The 20,513-nt window shown below is 48.8% G+C and overlaps 3 protein-coding genes across 5 annotated transcripts; 2 read left to right on the plus strand and 1 right to left on the minus strand.

The window, feature by feature from the left end:
• Window positions 1–57: 57 nt before the first annotated feature.
• LOC132265159 (methionine-R-sulfoxide reductase B1) lies at window positions 58–3,466 on the minus strand. 3 transcript variants are annotated; one of them, XM_059765693.1, is made up of 4 exons: window positions 3,189–3,466; window positions 2,544–2,660; window positions 2,318–2,482; window positions 58–365 (listed from the first exon to the last, which is right to left on the minus strand). In XM_059765693.1, exons 1-4 carry the CDS (start codon window positions 3,280–3,282, stop codon window positions 223–225), a joined length of 519 nt encoding a protein of 172 aa, XP_059621676.1. In that variant the 5' UTR covers window positions 3,283–3,466; the 3' UTR covers window positions 58–222. The 3 variants fall into 3 exon arrangements, with proteins under 3 accessions (XP_059621676.1, XP_059621675.1, XP_059621677.1); XM_059765692.1 differs by having other exon boundaries at window positions 58–398; window positions 3,189–3,464; XM_059765694.1 differs by lacking the exon at window positions 3,189–3,466 and adding an exon at window positions 2,754–3,086 and having other exon boundaries at window positions 58–398.
• Window positions 3,467–5,636: 2,170 nt separating this feature from the next.
• LOC132264860 (E3 SUMO-protein ligase RanBP2) lies at window positions 5,637–13,406 on the plus strand. The gene is made up of 6 exons (XM_059765191.1): window positions 5,637–5,844; window positions 6,087–6,312; window positions 6,375–11,125; window positions 11,189–11,570; window positions 11,631–12,830; window positions 12,891–13,406. Exons 1-6 carry the CDS (start codon window positions 5,773–5,775, stop codon window positions 13,196–13,198), a joined length of 6,939 nt encoding a protein of 2,312 aa, XP_059621174.1. The 5' UTR covers window positions 5,637–5,772; the 3' UTR covers window positions 13,199–13,406.
• A 102-nt stretch (window positions 13,407–13,508) lies between these two features.
• Window positions 13,509–20,463, plus strand: LOC132265229 (MYND-type zinc finger-containing chromatin reader Zmynd8-like). Its single transcript, XM_059765807.1, has 8 exons — window positions 13,509–13,592; window positions 13,979–14,846; window positions 14,900–15,136; window positions 16,309–18,936; window positions 18,996–19,149; window positions 19,219–19,478; window positions 19,545–19,688; window positions 19,822–20,463. Exons 2-8 carry the CDS (start codon window positions 13,989–13,991, stop codon window positions 20,074–20,076), a joined length of 4,536 nt encoding a protein of 1,511 aa, XP_059621790.1. The 5' UTR covers window positions 13,509–13,592; window positions 13,979–13,988; the 3' UTR covers window positions 20,077–20,463.
• The last annotated feature ends 50 nt before the right edge of the window (window positions 20,464–20,513 follow it).

Genomic DNA, 20,513 nt, shown 5'->3' on the forward strand with positions numbered 1-20,513 from the left:
CGCAAACAAACATTTGCCGCCGTCAGAGCGGTTCACATCTTAATTAATACAGTATCATTTACCATTTTCTGCTTTTATTTGACTCTCTCTCTTTCTCGGTATTTTGTACAATCTGTTCGCGTATTTCTCATACAAATTCTTGGGGGTTCAGCAGCTGAAGCCGAGGAGCTCCAGCCTGAGGAGGAACTGTGTGGAAAAGGGGAAGGAAAAGGAGAGGAAGAACTAACTCTTGTCCGGCGCCGCAATGAAGTCGATGGACGCCGAATTGATGCAGTAGCGCTTCCTGGTCGGCGGCGGCCCATCCTCGAACACGTGTCCCATGTGGGCGGCGCATTTGGCACAACGAACCTCCGTCCTAATCCTCTCTGGATGTGCAATTAAGATTAATAGATTGCTGCCTAGACATTTGCAATTCGCGTCGGGAGGACAAAGTGTGTGATCACGTGTTTTGGGGGAGGCAGGAAAATGCCAAGGAAGTTCGGGATGAGAAAAAGCGAGAGGTTTTTGCGAAACACGAAACATGATAATGAAGCCAGAGAAGTGAGAAAATGAAATGCATTCGAGTGCCAATTTCGAGATTGCATGATTTTTCCAAAGTCCAGAGTTAGAAAAATGGAGAATTTCCACAGCAAAATATGACGATGAGATCAGCAGAAAATAATTACGGCGATGCGAAGGAAATAAAGTTTAAGATAATGGCAGGGAAATTAAGAGTCGCAGAGAGTAAAAAAAAGACAGAGGATCGCACAAGGGTAGGAAATGATATGTTTTATGTGTTTCGCGATGCGTGAATGAGATTTGGTTGCGAGTTTTTGTGGTTTTTGGTTTTTGTCATGAGCAGACAGGCAACAGGCAGCAGAGACAAGAAAAATATAACAATTAGAACCTTCACCTTAAACTCCACACATTAAAAAATATTCAATGTCATCTATTCTAAGGATCAGAACTAAATCTCCCTCTCTCTAGTTTCAACAAACTCAACTAAAAACACCACAAAAGCCAGTGAAAAAACACACGGATTAATAACAATTTAAGCGTTTTGTCGATGGTTAAAAAGCACCATTTATGATGATTTCGCTCTTTTTACTCTCGTTCGCGAAATGTGTTAAGTATAAACAAATATTAGATAAGCCTCAATGAGCATGATGAGTGTGAGCTTGTATGAAAAAAGATGTTAATGGCTTAATTGAAGAGTTGTAGACATGAGAAAAGTATGTTGATTATGCTATTGATGCTTCACACGTGATTTCGGAGTGCCTCGCATTGACATGCCCACAAATGTCGGCATCGCGCGGGGACAACAAATGACTGGGTTAATCACAATTCATCACTCATAAAAGAGTTCATCCAAATTGCCAAGGTTAAATCACAATTGCTCCCCGGTTATCGCAATTGACCAACAAAGCCACAACATTTGGGTATCGCCTAACCTTTTGTCCGCGCAGTGACTGGCCAAATCGGCACGCGTATCAATTTGATTAGGTAACAATCCTTTAGGCCACGAAATAATAACAGATTTCAATTCTGTTTGATCAGTTTAAACCGCTCTTCCTGGATTTACAAAGGTTTTATTGCCAATTGCGCCGCTTTTGGCTTATTCAATTGATAATTCAGTAATGAAAATTGGAACGATTCCAAGAATTTTGTCTGTATTTTGAGTCTAAAAGGAATTTTGTAGGATCTTCAAGGTGAATTGAAGAAGAACTGTTGTTTAAATTGCCAATAAATTGTCCAAATAAAGTCTTGCGATCCTCTTCAATGTCTAAAATTCATCACTTCTGACGTGGGCGTGGCATTCGAGTGGGCGGAGCTTAATGCCAACTTTCATTGATGTTTCTCTCTAAAATCGAGTGACTTCATTCGCATTTCACGCACTGTAGACAAACATTGTAGCAATTGTAAACTTCTTTTCAATGATTTCTCTCTTTCGGCATGCAATAAAGGCCATAAAGAAGAAACCCCGGATTTTCCGCTGTGATAACACAACAAATTAGACATCTTCAAATCATAATTCTCAAGCTTCAACTCCAGAGTGAAAAGCATCGTTCACCCTCTGTGAGCAAACATAATTGAAGCCATACAAGAGAACACATCCTCATTTGATACTTTACGCTCCAGAGAGACGTGTGAATTCATAAAAAATCCATAAATCTCAGGTTGAGAGAAGCCTCAGGAGGCGTGAGTTCAGAAGTGAAATATTGATTCTGCGTCAACAATTTGCGCCAGTCACTGTGCCGATTTCTATCTTCTCCCTCAGTGCTTCACAGAGATTAGGAACTTGACTTAATCACGAGGCGCCGCGCACGAGATCAATTACCTGCTATGCTCGTGTCTTTGTGCAGCGTGATTTTGCCCTGGTCGAGGACATCATTGAACGCCGGCCAGCCGCATCCCGAATCGTACTTGGTGTTGGAGCTGAACAGCTCCTGCCTGCATACGATGCACACGTACATGCCCTTCTCGTAGTGCTTGTCGTAGCATCCTGGCCAGGAAGAGGAGAAACCGTGAGATCGCGCGGGAAGCGCCGAATGGCAGTCGCTCACCTGTGAAGGGGCGCTCCGTGCCCGCTTCCTGTGTCACTTGGTACTGCATCGGCGTCAGCCGCGCCCTCAGAGATTCCTTAGACTCCATCTCAGCTCCTGCGCCGCACTTTGTGTGATCTGGACGAGGAATTGGGCACAATTGAGAGGTCAATTTCACACAAATTCCACCTCCTGACGAGGCGTGCCTGATTCAATTAATCGACAACTAACTGGCGAAGCCCCAAAGTCACTTCCAAAGGCAGAGATCGAGTGGTTTAGTCTTTTATGGTCGCGATCTGGAGCAGTGAATGATTTTACTGGTTCAATTGCGAGCGAAAATCGGCCGCTTCCGTCGCGAGAGTCGCGTCTTCGCGCTGATGAAACACTCTTTCTCTCTCTCCTCTCTGCTTCTTAAGCAGCAAATCCCCCGAAATAAACCCACACACAACTTCCTCTCCGTGCTATTTATCTCGCGATGACTTAAGCCATTTGGCAGCAATTTCCCAAGACTTTCCTATCGATTTTCCCCCGACTGTGTGTGCGGCTTCTGTGCACTCCGCGCGAGAGTGGCGCTCCGACTGGAGCCCCGCACAGCTGCTCGCACACTTGGTCAGTGCGCGAGGAAGTCGGTGGGAATGGGAGATCATCAATTAGTGACTTAATTACCTGAACAGCACCTGCCTGTGGATGTTCGCGATGGACGAGATCTCAAGAGCAATGGCCAAAGTCGGACGACTCTCGACGAATGGCGCGCCAGCATCGAAGTCTGTGGCTATTTGACTGTCTTTTCAAGTTTACCACGCTTCACTAGCCCCATTGAGCCCAATTGGGGCTCAGCTTTTACGTAATTCTCGTCACAAACACGATTTCTGAGGCAAGTTTCGCGCAACTTGCAGTGGAAAACAGCAGCCGACTTTGGCAAGCAGTGACCACTAAAGGCGCAAAGATGTGATGATGTCGCTTCGAGCGCTTCTCAATGAAATTCAAAGGTTTTCGGATGAAGAAAAGAAAATCATTAGAAATCGAGGGAAATTCAGAAAAAAAATCAAATTTCTATGTAAATTTAAAGATTTTATTTCATTTTAATTTCACACATATTTTGCTTAAAAATTATACATCCAATCGTCAAGACTTGATGGTCAAAATAGTCATATAAGATTTAAAAAATGATAAGAAAAAGTAAAATTAGAATATTTTCATAATCAGCCTTCTGGCCTTAGCAGACCTTATTAATTATTAATTAATTAATTTAGTCGTATTTCCTGTAAATGGGATTTATGGCAACCAATCTTATTTTAGGGTTGTACTGAATCGCAGTCATCATATCACGATTTTGCCGGGAGATGTCCTCCAATATTTTCCGTGGAATTCGAATCAACAGCGGTGCAGGCCTCTCGTCCAGGAAGGGTAAGATCCACTTGATAAAAGCATACGAAACACCGTAATTTCTGTCATCGATTACTGTGAGTTTCGTGAGGTATTTGCAGTTCTTGATGAACGCCAGTATGCCTGTATCGGAGACTCCAGAGCAGTAGTAAAGTGTCAGAGTGTGGAGATTTATGAGGGCTTTAGAGTACGACATCTCTAACAGATGATCATCGTTCAAGTCCTGATTTGATCGGAACTTCAGCACCTTCAGCTTGGTGAAGGAACATATGGTGCGCAGAGTCTTTTTCTTGAAGTAACTTGACATGAGTGATATATGCTCCAATGTATCCCAGACAAGCAGTCTTTCCAGACAAGAATCAGGACTGAAGATGCTAATAATGTGTTCTTCTCCAATTTCCAGAAGTTTCAAGTGCTTTAGCTCTCCCAACACCCTGAAGTCCGTGTGTCTCCTCACATCCACGGCTTTAATTCTCTCCAAGCCCTTCAAGTGCTTCACCACCACTTTCAAGAAGTCAGTGCTGATGTTAACGTAACCAGTGATTTTCAGGCTCTTGAGTCCAGGATTGCGCTCACAGAATGTTCTGAAGTGAGATAATTCCAGCATTTCGCATGCTTCCAGGTTGAGGTGTATCATGTTCTCTAACACTGCCAAACACTTTCCGCGAATTTTATAATTACCGCAAAGGGCCAGGTTCCGCAAATTCTTCCCTTTTCGCAGCCAGGATTCAATCTTGTCCGAAGCTTCACAGTTTATGATTTTAACTGTTTCGAGCTGCTCAAATACTTTCTCAATTCTCTCAAAGTTTATTTCACGAATGTAGAATGCGTGCATGCGCAAGCTCTTCAATTTTCTGAAATCCTGCAGGAGGTTTTCAAGAAATGCGGAATTTGAGTCAGTAATCATAAACGATGAGACATTTAGAGTATGAACATAAGGGCCAAGCCTAGCCGAGATGGCAAACATGTCCTTCATCTTCAGTCTCTCATTTCTTTCCACGAGCTTCTCATAATCCAACACGTGCTGTGTTTTGTATACCATCTGAACAACAGTCTGGAATCTATCGCACATGAGCTCCAACTCTATCAGCTTCCTAACATTCAAGTAAGTAAAGATGACAAAGAGGCAGTCATCGTTCAATACTAAAATTGACTTCTTGGAATCCATTATCTCTTGGCGTCGGTCACGTTATGAGCCTCAAAAATCCTCTCAAGCGTCTTTGTTATCCCTGATGTCCTTACTTTGAAGCGAATTCTTCCTGGCGCACTTGCACAAGTATTGAAATGTTGAAATAATCAGTCTTTCTCTTGCAATATCACTTTGAGTTTTGAAGAGCAAGTTTCACGCTTCACTTTCAAGACCTCTGAATATATTTTGACAGTGACAAAGGTGAAAAATCCCTGTAGCGAAAAAGGGACATTCCGTCATGCAGTCAATGGACGAATCTGTGTGTTCGAAAAATATTTCTCCTTCGCCGATCGTATATTTTGTATTTTTTATTGAATATGAGTCACTGAAATGACCAAAATTTCCTAATAAATTTAAATTATTCTTAGAATTTTCAGTATAATAAGAATTGTATGCACATATTCTTTGCTGAGCACAGAACGTCTTGAAGGTAACAGTCGACGTCTTGTTTACAGTTGGGCGAAACCCATCAACAGCATGTGAAGCGGCATTTTCAAAATCACTTCAAGTGCGCGCGGTTTGAAGCCAACTTCACACTTTTGCGATGTTCCACCATCATAGCATCAACGCCGTGAAAATTAAGTGAAATTTCATAGGCTTTTTGCGCGGAAAATACAGTGAGAAATCATATTTTGTGTATCCCAGCGTGATCGTGAGTGAGCGAGGTTCGTGAAAATGCTCACAACCAAGCAGGAAGTTGATCGGCACGTGCGCACGGCGTTTGCAAAGTTGCGCACGGAAAATGAGGTGAGAACTCTGCTAATGACTTTTCATGTTCGCAGAAATGGCGTGGTTGGGCAATGGAAATTGCTGAAAATTGCGAAAATCAGAGGGAAAAGGCACAATTGGGAGGGTTTCGAGGTGTGAAAATGACGAGAAATGCTTGAAAGTGGGTATTTGGGTGGGATTTATGAGGGGAAAAGGGTGTTTTTCAGCGATAAATGCTGATGTTTGTGCGTCAATGACATGCGAAAATTGTCTTTTTGCAGAGAAATCTCCGAGGATATCTCATAGCGAAGCTGTACTTCAAGATAGGCGAATTTCCCAGTGCCCTGCACTACGTTTCCACGTACATTTCCGTGAAGAGGGACAACGCTTCGGCGTACAAACTGCTCGGAAAGTGTTGCATCGCCCTGAAGAGGGTGGAAAGTGCCCTTGAGGCTTATCAAAAATCCCTCCTGCTGGACCGCAATCAGCCAGATCTGGTCGTGGAAGGTATTTTCACCAGTCTTTCACTGCGTCCCATAAGATTCTCATGGTTTTTCCTTTGATTTCAGTGTCCAAATTGCTGCTGTCGGACGAATCTAACCTCACTTCCAGCAAGGTGAAGTTCTGGAAAGATCTCGTGATGCGCGACGACTCCGTTCAGGACGAATCTGTGCTCAATCTGCGCCTCAAGCTCATGTCCGCGAGCAATGCCGGCGACGGCGTGGAGAGTGTCATCATTCAGGAGATCCGGAAGAAGCCTCAGGACGTGAATCTCCGGATTCGACTGTTGAAGCAACTTCTGGAGCGCAAGAAGATCTCCGAGGCGTTCAAGTACGTGAGTGAGATTGAGACGAAGCATCACGAGCAATTCACGAGGTCGCTGGAGTGGTACAATGCCGTGAATCTTGTTCTGTCCACGTTCAAAATCTCGGGCGATTCCGTGATCACCAACAAAGACTTCTGCTGTCTCTACCTGAATGCCCTGGAGAGGCAGATTCATCTCAATCTGGAGGCCGACTCGGCTCTGTCGTCCGTCCGTAGTGGCAATTTGAGCGAATGTGCTCGAATTCTCTTCGAACTGGACCAGTTTCTTTATCAATTCCAATTCTCGCAGTCGAGCATCGATTTGCGTGCCGAGGTGGGAATTCAGCTGGTGAATTACTTCCGCGGACAGTTTTGTCTGCACGCAGCGACTCTGCTCTTCAAGCGCGACTTCACTGGCAGCGTGGAATGGCAAGAAGCCACGAAGAACAGCTTTGTTCTCCTGCTGCATGCCTATCAGTGTGGCAGCCTCGAGATTCCGGACAATCTGGTGCGTCAGGTGCCGGAAGTGATGAAGCATCTGTTGCTCGAGTGGCAGAATCAGAGTGCTTTCCGGTGTCTTCAGGCGGGAAGGACACTCTTGGCGGCGAGCAAACAACATCAAGACCTTCTGATGCAGATCCGCGGCAAGTGTTCCAACTCCGCGTGGAAACAGGCACTGTTCAAGCTCCTGTTCAAGTCCAGTGATCAACTCAGCGCCATCAGCACATCATATTTGACCACATGTGCCGCTCTGACTGAACCGCTGTACGAAATGCCGACGGTGAATCACGTGGAGGCATTTGCCAAGTCATCCAGTCTCTTGAATCCCGCTTCTTTGGCTCATCAAGTGTACGTGCGCCTCAAGACAAGCACTCTGTCCGAGTGTGACTTCACAGGATTTGACTGTCTCAGCTTCTCAATGTCCAATCTCATCAATTGCGCTCCAACGACACTCAATCAGCTGGACATTGAGACTTTCCTCTACGCGACGGTGTTCCAGACGCGACGGGAGTTGGAATTGGTCGCCCGGCGAGGTCAATCTGGATTGCCTGATGTGCTGCCCTTTGCCAACATCATGCTGAAGATGTGCACGGAGGAGCAGAGCAATTGGTGGACGAATGCGTACAAGATGACGACTAATGGCACGATTGAGGACGTGGTGAAGGTGCGAACGGCAGTTCAGGACGGGCTTGAGGTGATTCGGTGTGTGGGAAATGCGCGGATGGATGCAATGATCGCTCTGAAGGTCGGTCACACGCTGCAGGATCGCATGGAGGGATTCAAGAAGTCCGCCGAGAGGAACTACCTGGAGAATCGCGTTGAGTTGCTGAACAGATATGCCGTGCGTCAGCTGAAGAGATACCCAAGCGGGAGTGTTGTGTCCACCAGGAAGCTCTTCAAGTACTCTCCATCGCAGGAAGCGTGTGCCAATGATGAGTTGGACATGGAAGTTCTGGCCACGAATGCGGTGAACTTCCTGGGAAAACTATACACGGATCGCGAGCGATATGACGAGTGTGTGGAGGAGCTGAGTGAGTCGAGTATTGAAGGAGCGGCGTTCTTCGTGGCGGAGGCGAATAAGAAATTGGCCGCTGCCAAGACGCCTCAGCGTGACAGCACGCCAGTGGCTTCGCACGACAGTTCGGGGATCGACAGTGCATACATCAAGCGACTGGTGCAGGCGGAAGTGCGCAAGCTCCAGATGTACTCAAGCAGAGCGCACGAGGAGTCGGAGTATGATTTCCTGTCGGATGAGGATGCTCTGCATGGCAGCGAGAGTGGTTTTCATCGTCAGCGAAGATCTGTCCTCACGGACAACACGCAGCAATTGCAGCTGATTCAGCAGATGACGACACTCCTGAGCAATCTCCAGCTGGACTTCAGTGAGGTGAAGAAGGAGCTGAGCGACGTGAAGGGACAATTGTCGTCGCTGCAGGAGACTGTGGAGACGAAGGTGGCACAGAAGGATACAGCTGCGAGTGTTCTGGAGGACATTTATCGGCTCGACGATGAGGAGACTCGCCGCCAGCAGGAGATCCCATCGACGGATTACTTTGGGAACTTGTACTCCATGTACGGATACTATCCCACCGTGAGTGGCACTGCTGCTCAGCTGCTGCAGCAACAACTGCAGCGAAGTGCCGCCATGTCGCTCCATCAGATTCCCACGACTGTGCCGACGGCAGTTCCTCTGTATCCGGACACAGCATCGTTGTCGGCAGCTGCTGGACTCAGTCTGAATCCACAATCGCCGCAGATGCTGCAGCGACAGGCGCAATTGTATGATACAACGCTGCGACTTCAGCAGTCTGTGAGTGATCAGACGCCACAATTGATGTATCCGACAGCCTCTCTGGCCACAGCGGCGGCCAAGATGCAGAATACGGCAACGACAGCGGATCAGTATCAGTACAGTATGAACAATTCGGTGGTGAAGACGTGGAACAGCACGTACAACAATGCGCCGGTGGAGAAATTGCCGCCGGTAAATGTGGTGATCACGAGTTCGGATCCTCTGCCGACACACACGACCATCTCCACAGCTCCGCCTCTGCTCAGTGTCACAATTCCACCGCAGCACATCAAGCAGAGCTCTGTGGTGCCAGAACTGTCGGCTGTGACACCGCCAAATGCCGATGTCGCTCAGCAGAAGCTCCAGGAAGACAGTCAAGTCGATGCGGCTCTTCTGGAGGCTGAACAGAGAGCACTGAAGGCGTCTGATGAGGATGGTGAGATTGTTCGCTTCTCCGGAGCGGCGAAACTCTTCCATGTCATCGAGAAGGAGTTGCTGGAGTGTGGCTTGGGTGATTTGAAGATCCTGCAGAACAAGATGGATCTCAAGCGCTATCGCTTCTTCATGCGACGTGATCAGGGAAACAAAGTGTGTGCCAATCACATCATTGCACCTGAGACGGAGGTGACAATTGTCAAGGGCAAGGATAAGACGTATTCCTGGACAGCGACGGATTTGGTTCAGGGAAATCTGCGTTCTGTGAAGTTCTACGTGAAATTTAAGACGTCAGAGTCATCGGAGGAGTTCAAGACGGCTGTGGAGAAGATCAAGATGGAGCAGGGAGTGAATAAGCAGGAGAAGACACCGCCACTGAGTGATGCCAACAAGGTGAATCCGCTGAGCAAGACGGTGTCATTCAATTTTGGCGAGAAGAAACCCGATCCGGACAAGAAGATCTTCCCGAATCCCTTCAGTGGTTTCACATTCGGGAAGCCCAAGGAGGGCGAGACTGAGAAGACGTTCAGCAATCTCTTCACCGGCTTCAACACCAGCGGAAGTGAGAAAGTCGCCAGTGTGCTGAATGATTCGCGTGGCGACACATCGCTTAATAGATCAGGAGATGGAGAAGAGGATGAATATGTGTCGACAGCTCAATTCCAGCCAGTCATTCCGCTGCCGAAGCTCGTGGAGGTGAAAACTGGTGAAGAGGATGAGACGGTGTTGTTTGAGCACCGAGCGAAGCTCCTGAGATTCGACAAGGAGTTGAAGGAGTGGAAGGAGAGAGGAATTGGCAACATTAAGATTCTGGTGCAGAAGAGTGATGCCAGTAAAGTGAGACTTCTGATGAGGCGCGAGCAGGTGTTGAAGCTGTGCTGCAATCAATTGATCACGGAGGACACGAAATTCACACCGATGCCGAACACAGAGACGGCTTTGACTTGGTATGCTCAGGATTATGCGGACAATGAGATGAAGACAGACTTGTTTGCCATCAGATTTAAAACTTCGGACATCTGCAAGGACTTCCACAGTGCTGTGCTGAAAGCGCAGGCAAATCTCAAGGCGCCGGCGGAGAAGAAGACCGAAGAAGCAGCTCCAGTGAAGGCTCCAATTGGATTTGGTGATGTGTTCAAGCCCAAAGCTGGCCAGTGGGAGTGCAAAGGATGCTTCGTGATGAATGCTGCCAATGTGACGGAGTGTGTGGCGTGCAAAGGTCCCAAAGAGGCGCCGAAGAAGGACAACTTCTCTGCCAAGGAGCTCACGTGCACCATGATCACTGGTCAAGTTGAGGCGCCCAAGGTGGGCTTTGGGGATCAATTCAAGCCCAAAGCTGGCTCGTGGGAGTGCAAAGGGTGCTTCATTCGCAATCAATCCGACACGAATTATTGCGTGGCGTGCGACAGTCCCAAGGACGACACGGTGCCGAAGAAGAATCAATCTCTGAATCTCAGCACACAGACAAAGTTCACCTTTGGAATGCCGCCAATCACTCAAGCTGCGCCAGCAGCGACTGTTCCAGCGACGACTTTCAGCTTCGGTTCCGCTCCGGCTGCCAATGCGCCGATTTTCTCCTTCCTGACGGCCACGAACACTGAGCAGAACGCACAGGATGACAAGAAGCCTGACAAGGCGTTCAACTTTGTCTTCACCGCAAAGAGTCCGGGGAAGGTGAAGACGCCAGAGAGCACACCGGGAAAAGATGGCAAGTGTGCGGATGATGAGGTGGTTCCTGAAGAGGAGAACAACACATACTTCACACCTGTTATCCCTCTGCCGGACAAGGTAAGAGATATTTGTCTCAAAAATGTCCTGATTTTCACTGATTCTTCCTTTGATTTTTCACAGATTGACGTGAAGACTGGCGAGGAGAATGAGGAAGTGGTTTACTGCCATCGAGCCAAACTCTACAGATTTGCTGACAAGGAGTGGAAGGAGCGTGGCACAGGTGATGTGAAGATCCTGCGTGACAAGACATCGAATGTCCTGCGAGTGTTGATGCGTCGTGAACCAATTCTCAAGATTTGCCTCAATCATCGACTCACGGATGACATCAAGTATGAGAAGAAGGACGAGAAGTCCTGGCACTTTGCCGTTGATGACTTCAGCGAGGGGGAATTGGAGCCCATGAATTTCTGTCTGAGATTCAAGACTGCAGACATTGCTCAGGGATTCCTGGATGCCGTGCAGAAGGCGCTGGGTGAGAAAACTTCAGGATCTCTGCCGAATGGTGAGTGAAATTTGGCCTTATCTTTCGATTTTCAATCTTCAATGATTGGATTGTTTCCAGGAGGAGACGCGAAGCCGGCTGAGGTGAAGGTCAATGGGAGACTGAGTGGCGAGGCGGAAGAGGAGGAGAAGCTGCGAGTGAAGTTGCGACTGCCGGAGAGATTCTTCGAGTACAAGACAAAGCCTGACTGCAGCGGTTGTCGCGGATGCAATGATGAGGAGTTTGTATTCGTCGAGGTGGAGAACATCAATGGTGATCTTGTGGATGAGAATCCCATTCCGCTGAAGTTGCCAGACATCCCAGCATCATCACTCATTAAGCAGGAGAAGACGAAGGATTCGGTGGCGAAGAATTTGTTTGGCACGCCAACAACGCAATCGTCATCCTTCATCTTCGGCGGTGGCGCGAAGAGTTTCTCTTTCGGCACGGGAACTTCCATCTTCGCGCCGACATTTGCTGACACGAAGACAACCACCACAGCCGCGAGTGCGGGATTCACGACAACCACAACTCCAGCATCACCATTCAGCACACCTTCGCTGGATACGCAGAAGAATATCTTTGGATCTGGTGGGAAGTCAGGCGAGAGTCTCTTCAATTCCTCGTCATTCTCGTTCGGAAACAGTGGCGGTGCTTCGATCTTTGGAGGGAATTCAACGGCCACGAAGACTGAGACTGTCTCGACGACGCCCTTCAGCTTTGCAACGCCCGCGACAACGACGAGTGGCAGTATTTTTGGTGGCAGCGGCGGTGCAGCGTCGACGTTCAGCTTCGCAGCGGCGGCGAAGAGTCTGGAGACGAAGCCTGGAGTGAGTATTTTCGGAGGAGCGCCGGCTTTTGGCCAGAAACTGGAGGAGAAGAGTGAGTCTGTGGTGAGCTCGGGCTTCACATTTGGCAGTGCCGAGAAGAAGGAGCCCGAAGTGGGGAAGGATATTCTGAAGATGGATGAGAACTTGTCATTCGCCAATCTGGCCAAGAGTTCCAATACGGATGTATTCAAGACGGCAGAATCGACTGGTCAGAAGGGATTCTTTGGCTTGTCACACAATGATGACTTCAGTCACTTTGGCGCTAGCAAGAAGAGTGAGGAAAATGGCACAGGAAATGAAGATTCCAACTACGATCCGCACTATGAGCCCGTCATCGCCCTGCCGGAGGAGATCAAGGTGTCAACTGGTGAGGAAGAGGAGACGGTTGTCTTCAGTGATCGAGCGCATCTCTATCGCTTCGATGCGACAAACAAGGAGTGGAAGGAGAGAGGTGAGATATTGAGGCAATTAACACAGTGTCTTGAGGCTAATGTTGTTCTATGCTTTGCAGGCGTGGGAGATTTCAAGTTACTTCACCATCCGGAGAAGGGAAGTTATCGCTTCCTGCTGCGCCGAGAGCAGATCCACAAGCTAGTGCTGAATCATGCCATTTCGGCGGACTTCAAGATTGCGCCCATGAATAAGACGGGCAGATCGTTCTGCTGGGCGGCAATGAATTATGCTGAGGAACCGGCGCAGACGGAGAATCTGGCCGTGAGGTTCAAGAATGTGGACATCGCGAGCAAGTTCGAGAGGACTGTCAATGAGTGCATAATGAAGGTGCAGGAGAAGGGCGAATTGGAGCCGGAAGATGACTGATCCGGATGAATTTGTGGACGCTAGAGATTATTGTACTGTTTTTAGTTCTTTTCATTTGTTCATTTACGAGCTCTGGCTCTTGTCTTTATCTTTTCACCGTATCTTTAGATTGATCTTATTGGAATTTCTACACATTACCAATTCTGTTAGAGAGTAAAAACAACAAAAAAAATGATGAAATAAGAAAGAAGAGAAATTGCTTAAGGAATTTGACTGGCGTTTCACTTTGAGGAATATCGCTAGATGGCGGTGCTGCGGCAGAGGGCGCGAGTGTTGACGAAGAGCGCCGAGGCGGACCAAAAAAATGCTACATTAATGGCGATGTCGGGTCGTACAGGCAAGTTTGTCGCTGTGCTGCGCGATTTGAGCTAAATTTTGTGTCTCTGAGGAGAAGGTGAGTAGACTGCCACTATGCAGCGGCATCTCTAATGAGGACAGGTTGTTTTAGTGCATGTCGCGGGCTCCTGGAGTGCATGGCTTGGGTGTGAGCGGAAGGACACTGTGACCGAGTCCTCGGATGGATTTTCTCGGCTGCAGCGCGGTCCATTGTTGCGCTGGGGCGACGACGAGGAGCGGGTGTGATGGCAGGGGTTGGACCTTCATAGCCCCGCGCCAATGGTCGGCATTGGGGGCGAGAGTGCGGAGTGAAAGCTGCATCCAGACATGCACTCGCGGAGCTCGCTTAGGGGGCGCTCAAGCTATTCCTTCGCCATGGTCATTGACACGGAGAGCGCGGAGATGGCCTTTGTCGTCTGCTCAATTGGTGCTCTTGCGTTTCAGGGCTGCACGAATGTCCCGTTCGGCGGACGCAGTGGCGGAGTGCCTCGGCGATGGTGACATCCACGCGCTCATGTCTGGCGACATAGCGGAGATGGAGCAGGAGGTCATCACGGAGGACATGGAGGTGAACACGGTCTTCCCGCAGGTGGACGCGGAATGTGCGAATGGGCTCAAGGGCAAGGAGGAGGAGCGCAGGAAGGCGCCTGTGAAGTCGTACGCCATCAAGAAGCGCGAGAATGCGTCCAGTGATCGCGGCGCGAACGCCAGCGAGGGCAAAATGGTGATTGTGAAGCTGCTGCCCAGCTTCGAGGCGGCCGACGGCGCACCTGGCGCCGCCAGCACACCTGTCGCCGAGAAGGCGGACGAGGAGAATGGCGAGGAGAGCAAGACGAAGATCAAGCGCGAGATGAAGCAGCTGCACAAGATGATGAAGGCCTCGAAGGTGCTCTCGGACTACATCACGGACGGCAATCACGCACGCGTGCGGAAGTCACGCAAGTCGGCTCCGCGTGGTGGCCAGCAGCGTGGCCGCAGTCTGTCCGTGATCGACGCCTCGTCGATGCGACTGAATTTCCTGCGAAAGTCCACCGGCAATGCTGAGGATCTGGGCATGCAGAAACGATCAAACATGCGCTCGCAGAACGCCGAGTTCACGCTGAAGCAGCAGAAGTTTCTCAATCGCATCCAACGCGAAGAGGAGCTGGAGGACGGCGATGATGACGACGAAGAGGAGGACGAGAAAGACATGGACGAAATGTCGGACAATTCGGAGAATGAGAGCAACGAGACAAAGAGTCTCAAGTGCACGAGCGAGTACAGTGATTCCATCCCCATCATCAAGATTTCCAACCTGCAGAAGCCGCCGAAGGTGAGTTCCCCGAAGGGATTTTTTCACGGGAAATCTCATGCTTTCTTTCGTAGGAGAACGCCGACTTCTTTTGCTGGCGCTGCCACGGCGACACCGTGAATCTGTCGTGCTGCCAGTGCGTGCGCTCGTATCACAGCAAGTGTCTGAAGCTGACCGGCGTGCAGGGTGGCGACGCGTGGACGTGTCCAGAGTGCGTGCAATTGTCCGAGACGTCTTCCAGCACTTTATCTGTGGATCAATTGTCGACGCTGCTCATGTTTGCCTGGAATCGCATGACACAGCTGCAGAAGGTGAGATTCTCTCGTTCTCTCTCTCTGTCTCTCATTCGCTTCCCGTGGGTGGAATATTTTCTCGTGTCTTTTCTGCATTCTCTTCTCCCACATCCGCGAGCGAGACAGGCAGAGCGAGCGTGTCTGTTCGTGATTCAACAGAGTTGAATTCATGCTCCTTCAGCTGAATCGAAGGCTCATTTGTTGGATCAATGGACAACACACGAGTTCGTCGTGTAACGGAAATGATCTTTTTCCCTCGATTTCAGTCACTGATAAGGCTTCAGCTTTTTTTTTCATGAGGGTTTTGCGCAAACAATCGAGTATCTTGTGGATGACCTTTTGGCGTGCTTGAGGCTATGAATATTTCTCTGTGTTCGCAATTCACTCAAAAGAAGTCCTTCAGACATTCAGGGCATTTATTACACTGTTCACAGATATTGCAAGTGTGAAGGAAATCAGATTCAATCACGGTCGTCTAGCTCGAAATAAGGCGACTGTGAGAAATGGTTATTGTCACTAAATATTGCGTAGGATTTTCTGAATTGTAATCAAAGTGATTTAATTTAAATCTTATTTAGGAGTTTAAGTGCTCAATAAAATGTCAGACAATTTTTGTAGGCCCGCGCAGAGTGAATAATAGGCATAATATCATATAAATAAATAGATTTTTATTATAGAATTTCAATTTAAGGGACTTAGATTGGGAAAAAGATGTTCTTGGAATTTCTCAACATCACTATGACTTTGTTCAGATAAAGAGATTGCAAGAAAACAAATTTCTTAAAATGAATGTTGTTGAAATATTCTTTCTTGACTATTTACTTGTATGTTAAACATTCAAATTTGCATTTAACATGAATAATTTCCTTGTGACGTAACTTCCAAAGTCCCGCCCATTTGCATGCTCCGCCCCTTTTGATTAACCCAGCATTTTTCCGCTTTGCAGCGGACAAGGAAAGGCGCGATATCGCGCACCTAATCATTTGAGGCCATAGCAAAGTCTATGCGAGAATTAGATCGTTTTGTGTGAGGCGTTGGAAAAAGAATGTGGAGCAGAAGCGGAAGAGCGTGTGAGCGAATGAAAGGGAGAGAGAGAGATGGAAGAAAGTGACGTTGATATCAATTGAAGAGGAGATTGAGACGCGAGCGCAAGTTTGCGGTGTTATTAACGAAAATGTCTATTTTTGCAGACGACAGAGGCTGTGGAGAATTTCAATGTGGACAGCCTGAAGAAGTGTGAGTCATACATTAAGAACCCAGTCACACTGGCGGATCTCAAGACCAACATTCGCACGAAGAAGTACAAGGCGACGCATGACTTCATGATGGACGTCAAGTGGATATTGCACAATTGCTATGTGTATTACACGTGCGTAACGCCGTTCGACATGAATCTGCTGAAGGTGGTGAAGAGCCTGGTGAGGGTGTGCAAGCAGGAGATGAATGAGATTGAGACGTGCTCGGAGTGCTACTACAACGCCAACACGCAGGCGGATTGGTTCGTGGAAGTCTGCACGAAGCCGCACATCCTGCTGTGGGCGAAGCTGAAGGGCTTCCCGTACTGGCCGGCGAAGGGAATGGCCGTGAATGGCGCCACGTCGGTGGATGTGCGATTCTTTGGGGCGCACGATCGTGCCTGGGTGCCGCTTAAGGAGTGCTATCTCTACTCGGAGAAGAATCCGAGTCAGGGCAAGACGAAGAGGAACAATATTGAGCGCTGCATCAAGGAGATTGATGTGCACATTGCGAAGATCAAGGATAAATTTGGGGTGTTCAACTATCCGGACTTCCGAACGCCGTATGATCCGCAGAATGAGGTGAAGCAGCTGCAGATGATGATTCCTACTTACAACATGTCTGACAAGAAGCCGCTGGCGAAGCTGCTGAATGCGACCAGCGCGAGCCCGAAGAACAATCTCACGTACAGAATTATCAAGACAGCGGACAATAATCTGTCGATAGCGCCGGTGGTGAAGAAGACGGAGCCAATGAATGGCGTGGCGGTGAAGATGGAGGAGGAGGAGTCGGAGGTGCCGGAGGAGAAGCATGCGATTCCTGAGGTGAAGCCCACCAAGATTGTCATCAGTCGCAAGAAGTATCTGGACGTGATGGCGTCGCAAGCGCCCACGAAGACCATTCTGGAGAGCAAATCATATCAGGCGGTGAAGAAGCCACAAACGTGTGCGACGGAACAGCGGAAGGTGGACTGTGTGATTATCAAGAGGAAGTCCTCCAATTGGAATGCAGTGCCATCGAAGAGGTCGCGAATGTCGTGCGAAGATGCCGAGGAGGCGAAGCAGAAAGATGTGGCGGAGCAGCAAGTGTCCAGTTCGGATGATCTGGTGAAGATGAAGGAAAGCAATACGACAAGCAATAGTAGTAGTAGTAGCAGTAGTAGTAGTAGTAATATAGGTAAGAAATCAGTGGAAGTCGCTCCGGATCCTGTCGCTGGGCCGTCGAGGGTGAAAATGCCGCCGGATTCGACGAAGCAGAAGAAGTCTGAGGAGAAGGAGGTGGAGAGTCTGAAGGGAAAGGTAAAATCGCCAGAGTCTGATGTCAATTCTTCGCAATCCTCCGCTTCCGCAACGCCACCGAGTGATTGCAGCTCCTCCACATCGACAATCACGAAGAAGCCCATTGTTATCAGCACTGGGAATCTGTTTGACAACGAAGAGATTCGCTTTGAGCAGTCGCCGTCGAAGGCGACGGAGAGTGAGACATCAATTATGGACACGGCACTGATTTCTCTCCCTCAAATCAGCATCATCCGGAATAAGTCGGCGGGAAATGCGAGTGGAGAGGAGAAGAAGAGTGTTCAGGAGACATCGAGTGCGCCATCGTCTTCCTCCAGTGCTGTCAGTGGACAGAATGAAGTGACGACGACGGAGGCGAAGAAGAGTGTGGCGCCTGTGAAGGAGAGTGCCCAGGAAATCCGTCGACGCACGAGGAGTGGCAATTGTCCGCCGCCTGGGAAGAAAGATGTGCGCGAGGAGAGTACAAAGGTGCCGGAAAATGTGTCAATTACGAATCAGGGTGAGGAGGAGAAGCAAGAATCCGCTCTGACCAGATCCAAGACATCACGCATTACGAACTCTAATCAGGAGACAACGGAGAAGATCATCGACACGGTAGGAAGTAGCACGAGGAAGAGCTCCAGAGAGCCAGAATCCGTCACGCCGCCCAGCAATGTCATTGATCTGGATGTCGAGGAGGTGCGGATAAAGTCTGAGCCCATTTCTGACACGGAGGATTCGTCGCGTCCGCCGTCGGTGCCACTGGAATCTCGCACGGACAAGCCTGTGGGCAGGGCGAAGGGGAGACTGCAGCATCGGCCATTTGTGGCCAGGAATGCACCGGGTTTTGCCACGCGTCGATCGCGGAAGATTAACACGGACAAGATTCAGCGTGCACGCAAATCCTTCCCCACCAGCTTGCGCGCCCACGTGGGTGCGCTGAACAATCTGGAGGCCATGAATAGCATGGTGTACATCCCGATGGACTCAAATCTCAAGCGACTGGACCTGGAATCCAGCACTCCTGGCCCAGTGCCGCCACTCGCGGCTGTCGTGAAGGAGAAGAATTCTTCCGGTCTGCCAATTCCACCGCTCGTTCCTACGAAGATCGCCGCGACGGAGACGTCGCACATGCTCTCGGGCATCGTGACACAGAGTCTGGCCAATGCCATCACGGACACGATCGTCAAGGGGCCGCCGAAGCTCATGTCGAAGCCCACGGGCACGCTGCGCTCGGAGGGAGACTCTGTGTTCCCTTCGGAAGCCGGTCCGGCGTGCCAATTGCTGATCGACAATGCCCACAAGGTTCATCCGCTTGTGCACTTGTTAATCTGTGCAGTTGATGACTTTCTTGTCCTTTGCAGATGACTGACTTCTTTAGGACTGTGATAGAGGATACTCTGGGCGACTTGGCGAAGAATGGCTGTCTGGATGCGAAGGTGAAGATGCTAGAGATGGAGATTGAGAAGCTGAAGTTTGCTCACAACAAGGAAATCACACAGCTCAAGAACAGCACAGGTAAACTATATTAACTCGTATGGCGCTTGGGATTTATACTGATCTTTGGGGACTTCTCTTTCCGGACAGACTTGATTCTGTGCGAGATGAAGAACAGCGTTGAGCTGGAGAAGACGCGCGTGATCAATGAGACGAGGAAGCAGTGCGAAATAGAGCGGATTCGTGCTGTTGAGGAGACGAAGAAGAAGCAGTGGTGCGTGAATTGTGGCAAGGAAGCGCAGTTCTACTGCTGCTGGAATACATCCTACTGTGACTATCCATGTCAGCAACAGCATTGGTCGCGCCACATGAATTCCTGTGCCCAGAATGAGAGCAACAGTGTGGAAAATGTGAGTTTGCTGGTCAGCAACAAATTTATTCACCATGATTTGTCGGCTAATTCTGTGCCTTTGCAGCGCTTGTCGCAGAAGAATCACACTCGGACCGCCAGTCAAGGCGCCAGTGGGTCAAAGGCGAAGGAGAGCAACTTGAGGAATATCAATTCAGGCGGTAATCGCAATTCTCTGGTGCGAAATCCGACATCAGTGCAGCGAACAACGGTGAGTGTTTTCTCAGCGTTTTATCACGCGTCTGATGACGAAATGAGAGTGGCAAATAAAAGGCCATGAAGTGATTGCGTGAAACATGTTGCGTGCGATTCTAACAGTGGAATTGTTCTTGGCGTGATTCCAGGTTCCATCCACGAATTCCTCGCCGTGCTACGCTCTGGTGCCGAATCGCCATGGCCACGGATGGGAAATGGTGAGCGGCTCGCAGGCCAACATCTCGAACTCCCTCCTGCCCTCGTCGATGGTGCTCAATCAGCAGACTTCCAGCCTCTTGTCGGGCTCCGTGGCGCCCATGACGGCGGCGCCCCAAGTGACTGGCTCCGGTGCCATCATAGATGGCATCCTCATCACGCCGGACACGTATTTGCTGAAGAAGTGAAGGGGAAAAACAGAAGGATTTGCGTGCGGAAAAGGAGCAATTCTGCGGCGCAAATTGTGTGAATAATTGATGTTGCTTCAGAGTAAGATTGAGTCTATTTTGACGGTAATTAATAATATATATTTTTCCCCCATACAATTTAAGGCACTAATTTCAGTGCCTGTTGGCATAAGTTTATCCTTTATTTTTTGTACAATTCTATTGAAATGCAGCGATGCAAGTTATGAAGAGAAAAAGTTATACATGAATTTTTTGCTATTGAACGAGTAATATATATTTAATAGGAACTATATAGAGAAGCTGTCGCGCTATTTTAGGATTTAATGACCTAACAACTTAATCTAGAGATTAGAAATTACAATAAATTTGAGAATATTTCAGAACAATTCTCTCGGAGTTTCAATTAATTTCCTATTCACTTTTGCCATTTTTCTGCA

The sequence above is a fragment of the Phlebotomus argentipes genome, unplaced genomic scaffold (assembly GCF_947086385.1).
Source record: "Phlebotomus argentipes unplaced genomic scaffold, Phlebotomus argentipes genome assembly contig_2, whole genome shotgun sequence".
Taxonomy (NCBI): domain Eukaryota; kingdom Metazoa; phylum Arthropoda; class Insecta; order Diptera; family Psychodidae; genus Phlebotomus; species Phlebotomus argentipes.